We start from the raw sequence: 7,970 nt of genomic DNA on the forward strand, positions 1-7,970 counted from the left end.
ATTATTATTTTGAATTAGTTGCTTGAGTCTGTGACTGATTATGTGCCAATATTATTGTAAACTGAGCAGGAAAAAACAAAATAAGTTTAAACCGATTTCTTTGTTATAGTTGAAATGGCGCCATTAATAGATGGTGTTCTTGAATGGAGCCAGCTAAATCCGCTGGCATCTGAAGATGCTGAGGCGAAGGAAACGCCCAATTCGCTTCCAATGCCTCACCGGGTGTTTAATACACACCGATGTCCTGAGGAGCGATACTTATACAATACAATAATCCTCTTGATTGAGATAGGGCTTGAAGCTGATTTTTTGGCGATGTTCTCTGTTCAAAATTGATGAAGCGGAAAGGATGTGCGCGCAAGCGCATTTAATGACCTGGGGATATTTGGGAAATTTGGTTGAAGCCAGGAGAGTTATCGCGCTTAGGCTATTCTTCTTCGATAACCGGCACTTACTGCACATAGCAGTAAATGCAATTAATTTATTTGAACAATGATTATAACAAGAACAAAGGCAATATGCATAACATATTTGTTTTTAAGTGCAGCCCACTTACTTCTACGTGAAACTTGTTACATTGATAGGGTAGCTCGTTGTTTTAATGCCAAATCATTTTTTCCAAATTAATAAGCAAATGTTGGACAATTAGTGAAACAAAAACAATAGATTTAATATATTTTTATTCAATTTGGTGACAGTCAATATACATACATATACATATATATATGAAATATGTGTTTTTGATCCTTGACATTAATATCACCAACTTTGGTATCAGTGACTTTTTTGATTTAAAAAAAATGTCATATTTGCCTTCCTTTTTTTTTTGTCTTCCTCGGGAGATGTCACACGTTTAAAAACCGGAAGTGAAGTTCTAGTGTTAGCAGCCAATTGTCAAGTTCTATCTATAAGCTGTTGGTCTAGCAATTAAAATTGGTAATTAGGATGTGATGATGACGCGATTTCTAAATCTAAGAGATTTGAAAAAAAAAATTAAAGAATGAGCGTTTTTTTTAAATTGGCCATTGTAAAGAAAATTACGCAGTATTCATAAAGAAAAAAGAGAGGTAATATCGCTTGAGTGGCGTTTGGTCTTCAAATTAAATAGTCATGACGGTCACCGTAAACGATGGTCATCTCACGGATATCAAAATGCACCAACATTGCATATTAAATATATATGTACATCATCAATGGCGTGAATCAAAGAATTTATAAAAAAAAAAGAAATCATATAGAAAACATTTATATAAGATAGACAAGACAAACAATAAGGGAAACAATAATTAAAACTAATTATTACTGATACTTGTTTTGATTTTTCATGAGATATTAATGAAAATGCTTTGTGCAATATCGGTTCATTGTTTTATCTCATTTAAGAAGTAAATACTTGCATGCCTTTATTTTGTTTTATTTTGCAGGTCGATTCGAGTCCATTCCTATGAATCGCTCGTTTCATTTCTGGAAAAAGGAGTAGACGTAAGGTATTTCTTTAACATTTCAAGCTGTGTACAGCCCTCGTCGCCTCCACCGTTTAAAGACATTCCAGTTGTAGGTGGGAAAATCAGATACTTCAGTGCTAGTGAAAATTCGGGTGATGATCCGGGTACAACGGTGTTTAATAACATGGAATACATCGATGAAAATTATAACGGTAATTATTCTATAGATTTCCTACCTGCTTTAATTTTCTCTTAATTAAAGGTAGATTGCATTTTATTGGATTTGTAGAAAAAAACGAGCCCTCAAGAAAATAGGTTAATTGCATTTCATGCGTCAGTTAAAGATAGGAAAGGAGATGGGCGAAAGTAGCGTGCAGAAAGCCTATAGCTTCAGATATATCAAAATCATGTTCAGTTTATGAATTTAGTATTTAGAGTAAAGTTCTCATTATTGAAATTTATGAAATTATGATAAACAAAACTTTTCTGAGGAAAATTTTCTCGGCAAAATTTATTCTTTTTAAAAAAAATTGATGTGGTGTTCGTGGGGTTCGAACCCTAGCAATAAAAATCCTAAGTATCATTTTCTTTCGAGACTAGCACGCTAACCACTAGACTACACACGTCCTGAAGAATAGTGGCATTTAAATCATGTTTGTGATATGACCCTTGACTTAATGGACTTCAAGTATTTCTCGAAAAGATGCGAATGTTATGTCATAAAAGTATATTTTTAAGGTATAGTGGGTCATTGCTCCATATTTTTGGTAATCAAAAAATGTATATTTTTATGCAAACTTTGAGGATTAACTTTCAAAAAGGTGGAGCGAAGACCCACTCATATCGAAAAATAGTGTTATAGTATGAGAAAATGACCCTTTTTTCCCGCTTTAGTGTGTGTCTAATATTTCAAAGGCAAATAATTTCAATCTTTGAGGGATTTTTGCAAATTGTAGAGATTTTACATAAAGTATATTTTAGTATTAGACGACATGTCAAAGAAAATTTTGATATAATTAAAATTTATTTTTTCATCTTCATGTTTGTCACACTGTAGGCTTATCGCTCGTCATGTTCACCCATCTCCTTTTTAATATTGCAATGGGATTACTCTCTAATTAAATAAAATCGAGATCAAGTAGAAAATCTAACTTATTTTTATCAAAACCAGATTGGCAGTTGTGTGCCTTCTAATATACAAGATTTAATTGAAATCTTCATATATTCTTTATTTAAGAGCCGAATAAAGAAATACATACATTTTGGATTGTCAACGATACAGCGAAGATATTTTGGGCGAAACCTGGCTTCTTTGTGAACAACACTGATTTCATTGGAGGAATATCTTGTGACTGGACTAAAGGACAGGGAAAGTTAGAGGATTTATCTCATACTTAATATTTTTTTTTTCTTTTCTTGCACACTTACTTGAAAATACATGTTTCTGGAGAAAAAGAAAACGTTTATAGAATTTGTTCTATGTTAACATGCAAATGGCAATTTGGGTTTTGCTGTAACACAATTCTCTTTTTATATTTAACAGTGTATGGGTAAAATTGCATGCACAACAAGGAAAGTTGACATCATCTCAGGAGATTCAGACTTCACTGACATTTGGTGACGAAGTGGGTTGGGTTGTTAACCAAACTCAGTGTCAATGCCCCGGGGGGTGTCAAAATGGGATCATGGGTGACACAATCAGAGGTATCATATTTATCAACATTTTCAATGCATCAATTATTCAAACATTGGCTGAATCTAAGTAAGCTGCAGTTTCTTCATTCAATTATGATATGACCTCAGATATAACTAGGACCCATTGTGAATATTATGCTTCAAAAATCTCTTTCATCTTGTGGCTTTATTAGGGCATATATACTTTGGAACACGTTAATTCACGTGTAAACGGTATTTTTTCTTATATTTTCAGATAAAAGCAATAAGAACCATTTCTTGTATTAACATCTCATAGCTCATACACCATGCACGTTTGGGTATGAATTCACATAAAGTGTATGATCTTAACTATATAAAGTTACGAGACGCAGAAAACCGGAAAATTACAACATAAAATTTTTTTTGCATAACTCATGCATATTTGTTTATATTTTTAGTAGTATGTAGTTTTTTAAAATGAAAGAATATTCAAAACCTTCAGAATCTACTTAAAGGCGAAAGAAAATAAATATTGTCTTAAATATGTAAATTATGCTCGCTTCTCCGTTCCTGGAGAGTGAATGCTGGTAGGCCGAGAAAAAAGAAAGGAAAAGTTGCAAAAAAAAAAAAAAAAAAAAAAAAAAAAAAAAAAAAAAAAAAGATAAGAACATGTTTTTTGCTTCAGCATTTTATATTGCACTTTTTTTTTTTATAAAAGGTTTCCAGCTATTAATGAAAGTGACGTAACGTTGACATAGGTAATAATTAAACTATCAAGCTGATATACTTGTAGCATTATTTCTGGCACTTTTATATTGCACTGCTTGTTTACGGTGTAGTTGAGTTTGTCAAATCTTTTCTATACTCATGTTTTTGATGCATCTTAATTTTGATTTGATATAAATAATAATTTAAAAAAGAGTTTTTACATCAGATATACATAGAACAGAATCTCGCCACCGATGTTTGATACACCCCCTGGTCAGAGACGGTGTATTCGAAAATTTAGAAAAGTGCGTCATGCGCGATCTGTTTTTAGAAAATCAGTACACTACAACAACAACAAAAAAGAGACACAAGTACAAGCTGTTCCTGGTATATTTTATATGGCTGGGTTTTTCTTTTTCATTTTACCATTAAAATTGTATCATTCGGCACAGGGAATGATATTGTGGTGTGAATCATAACAAGAGGCCCATGGGCCACATCGCTCACCTGAGTAACTTTGGCCATGCTGTTCATTACCAGACTTCCCCCCTTGTAATACCTATTGTGGCACCGCCCTACCCCCGGCCATGATTTGAACAATCTACACTATCCCAGGATGCTTCCACATAAGTTTCAGCTTTTCTGGCTCATTGGTTCTTGAGAAGACGATTTTTAAAGATTTTTCCTAAATATTTCAATGTAAAACTTGTATTCCCTATTGGGGCTCGCCCTACCCCCGGGGGGTCATGATTTGAACAATTTAGAATCTACACTATCCCAGGATGCTTCCACATAAGTTTCAGCTTTTCTGGCCCAGTGGTTCTTGAGAAGAAAATTTTTTAATGACCCCACCCTATTTTTGTCTTTTCTTGATTATCTCTCCTTGTAAGGGGACTTGGCCCTTTATTTTAACAATTTAAACTCCCCTTCACCCAAGGATACTTTGTACCAAGTTTGGTTAAAATTAGCCCAGTGGTTCTTGAGAAGAAGTTGAAAATGTGAAAAGTTTACAGACGGACGGACGGACGACGGACAACGGGTGATCAGAAAAGCTCACTTGAGCTTTCAGCTCAGGTGAGCTAAAATTGGAACTATATTTAGTTCACCTGAGCTGAAGGCAAAATACAGCATCCACAAGTAGTGTAGATTTCAGTTTGTTGAGATAAGGGTCTCGAGAAAAGGTTGGTCGAGACGACAATAGGAAATCAGAGTTTTACAACGGAGTACATAAGACGAAATTTTAAAAAGAGTTGCAAATAACACTTCATCTTTTAATAAGCAAAACAAACCTAAGATGTGTACAGCAATTTTTTTAGCTCATCTAAGCCAAAAGCTCAAGTCATATTTTCTTTAAAAAAATGTCCGTTGTCTGTCGTTGTTGTTGTTGTCGTAAACCTTTTTTTCCCAAAACAACTAAGCCATTTTCAACAAAATTTACCACAAAGTACTCTTGGGTAAAGGAAATTCGAGTGTGCTCTTATGAAGAGCCATATTTCTTCAAAGGGAAGATAATTAAGAAATAGTGAAGAATGGGTGGGTTCTTTTAAAACATTTCTTTTCAAGAACCACTGGGCCCAAAAAGATGAAACTTATATGAAAGTTTCATTACATAGCGAAGATTCAAGCTCATATCAGACAGGGACTATGGCAAGGCTACATGTACAACAAGCGATCAAAGATTTACATAGGCATATATAGGAAAAATCTTTTAAAATCTTCTTCCCAAAACAGCTAAGCCAGGATAAGTCATGTTTATTTGGAAGCATCCCCAGGTAGTGTAAATTATAGTCTGCTCAAATTATTAGGATGGGCCCACAGTGGCGATCAAAGTTTTACATAAGAATATATAGGGAGGGAAAAGAATCTGCCTGTGGGCCTCTTGTTTTAAATATAAGCAAAGAAAAAAATCCATTAATCCACTAATTGAGATAACAAGTGGCCACAATGCTCACTGAGGCATATTGGCCGAACAGATATTTATAAATTTCCATTTTTTATTTCATAAATATTTTGACTCGTGAAACTCAAAAATAAGAAATCAAAAATTTAGATAATGCAAATAATAATAATAATAATAATTTTCCCAAAAAGTGCATGGCCATGTTGATCGTTTTGATACTGAATCATCCCAATGTTGTGATGATTGATTTGAATAAATCGTAACTTCTTTAGGTCTTGGTTTCTGTCCACAACATGAATTCAAAATATTCATGAAATTTAAGATGGAAATTCAAACAAAAAAATCTGCTGGGAAAATGTGACTCATTGAGCAATGTGGCACGTGGAGCACTTGATCTAATGTTGATACCGTAATGTTTTCTTTTACTTTTTTATTTTGCCATTTAGGAGATTTTTTGTATCGGCAATACGTACTAAAGCGACACCGTGACGCACAAACGGGAAAATTGACATAGAATTTTTGCATGACCCGTGCAAATTTTGTTCAATACCCAAAAGTATTAGGTTTCGGAACTAAAAATCTTCTTTAATGGAGAAAAAAAATTTTTGTATGGTCCAACACGAAAATATTGGTTTACTTCTTCCTCCTTACTGTACGCGTGCGCAGAAAAGTTGAAGAAGTTACCATGGTCTCAAGTACCAAAAAATGATTGTCGGTAGACCAAGAATTTTGACACAATGCTCCAAAAAATTATTAGAACATATTTCTCACCTTTGCATGCTCCAGTTGAATGTTGTTTACAAGTTTAAGCTGAAAATAAAAGTTACGTGACCTTGACATTTACGATAACAACGAAACAGTAGATACAACCATTGTTTCCCGGCACTCATATTTTGCAGTCTTTTCTTGCTTTACAATGCAGTTTAGTTTTTATATCTTCGCTATACTCATAATTTTCATAAAGTTTTCGCTTTATGATACTGATATGTTAAAAAAAAAACATGATTTTGACTCTTATGTCTCTTTAATTTCAATACTTAGAAATAAAAGGTGCACAAAAATAAGTCATGCACATTTTACAACATCATTTCAATTTTCACCCTCCTGTTAGCTATTTTGGATGCCCCATCCTCCTACTTATTCTGTTAAATACAATTCTTACATATTTTAACTTGAAGACATTAGTTATTTTCTTGATAAAAATAATTTTAAAAATATGTCTAAGAAGATTGGTTCTGTCGAAAAACAATGTGTTTTTTTTTCTTTGGAGCAGATACAAGCAAATAGTTGTACTATATCAAAATGTCACAGTACTTTTGTGAATACACCTGAGAAAAATATGTTGACATAAATATGGAGGTCTGTGATATATATATATATACTTAAAAAATATTTTGTTGTTTTTGAACATTCTGTACTTGATGTTGTCAGAACTTGAGGAACTTGATAATGAAAGAAACATGGTTTATATCTGACAAAACTGTATCCTTTTGTTTTTTCCTCTTCTTTTGTAAAAATGAATTGAAATTTTACAGGTTTCAAAATTATGAAAGACGGATCTATCAATTTCTCTACCTCAATGACAACAACATTTCCGCTGGTCTGGAACTATATACGACTCATAACGTTTGTTCAAGTTCATGCAAATAACACTGCAACATTTGTAACAAGACATTTGGATGCACCAACATGGGAACAGGATGATATTGATGTAATGCACTGTCCAATACATTCGGAATCGAATGCAAAGGGAGCTAGATTCTCTTTGTGAAAAGAATGTAAAATTATAATCGTACTTAAGTAAAACATTTCACTTGATTACTCTCAAGGAATTAGAGACTGGACTCCATTGATGACATTTTCATTTTTTTTTCTTTTTTCTTTTTTGGCTATTAGCATGTTACGAAAGTTAGTTCGGGATTTGCATTTACACTGTGATATTACAACATATTGTTCTGTCAACTTTGCTCTAGATGTCGCTTCCCTTGTGATGGTTGTTTTTTTATTTTTTATTCTCCATTACTGTATTCAGATCCTAAAGTACAAACGTAATTCACTTCCTGAAATTTGGTTTACAATCACAAAATATTATATATATTATAGCTATGTCGCATTATATCCAGTCTGTAACCACTCTGTTAACTGATTACATGTTTGGAGCTTTCGATTCTAAGTATACAAACATGAATTTCAAATGTCTTTTGATATGTTCAAAGCATTCTATAAACTAAAACAACACTGACAGAAAATAGACATTGAGG

The 7,970-nt window shown here is 33.1% G+C and overlaps 1 protein-coding gene across 1 annotated transcript; it reads left to right on the forward strand.

The window, feature by feature from the left end:
• Positions 1-1,193: 1,193 nt before the first annotated feature.
• Positions 1,194-7,480, forward strand: LOC133191559 (uncharacterized). The gene is made up of 5 exons (XM_061327306.1): positions 1,194-1,198; positions 1,425-1,657; positions 2,683-2,818; positions 2,989-3,149; positions 7,245-7,480. Exons 1-5 carry the CDS (start codon positions 1,194-1,196, stop codon positions 7,478-7,480), a joined length of 771 nt encoding a protein of 256 aa, XP_061183290.1.
• The last annotated feature ends 490 nt before the right edge of the window (positions 7,481-7,970 follow it).

The sequence above is a fragment of the Saccostrea echinata genome, unplaced genomic scaffold, assembly GCF_033153115.1.
Source record: "Saccostrea echinata isolate AGI-Se365-2 ecotype Australia unplaced genomic scaffold, CSIRO_AGI_Sech_v1 ptg000023l, whole genome shotgun sequence".
Taxonomy (NCBI): Eukaryota; Metazoa; Mollusca; class Bivalvia; order Ostreida; family Ostreidae; genus Saccostrea; species Saccostrea echinata.

Excerpts from the sequence above, each read along its gene's own strand:
- LOC133191559 (XM_061327306.1), top strand. Across the intron at positions 1,658-2,682 it reads CATCGATGAAAATTATAACG|AGCCGAATAAAGAAATACAT; the intron begins GTAATTATTCTA and ends TCTTTATTTAAG. Across the intron at positions 2,819-2,988 it reads TGGACTAAAGGACAGGGAAA|TGTATGGGTAAAATTGCATG; the intron begins GTTAGAGGATTT and ends TATATTTAACAG.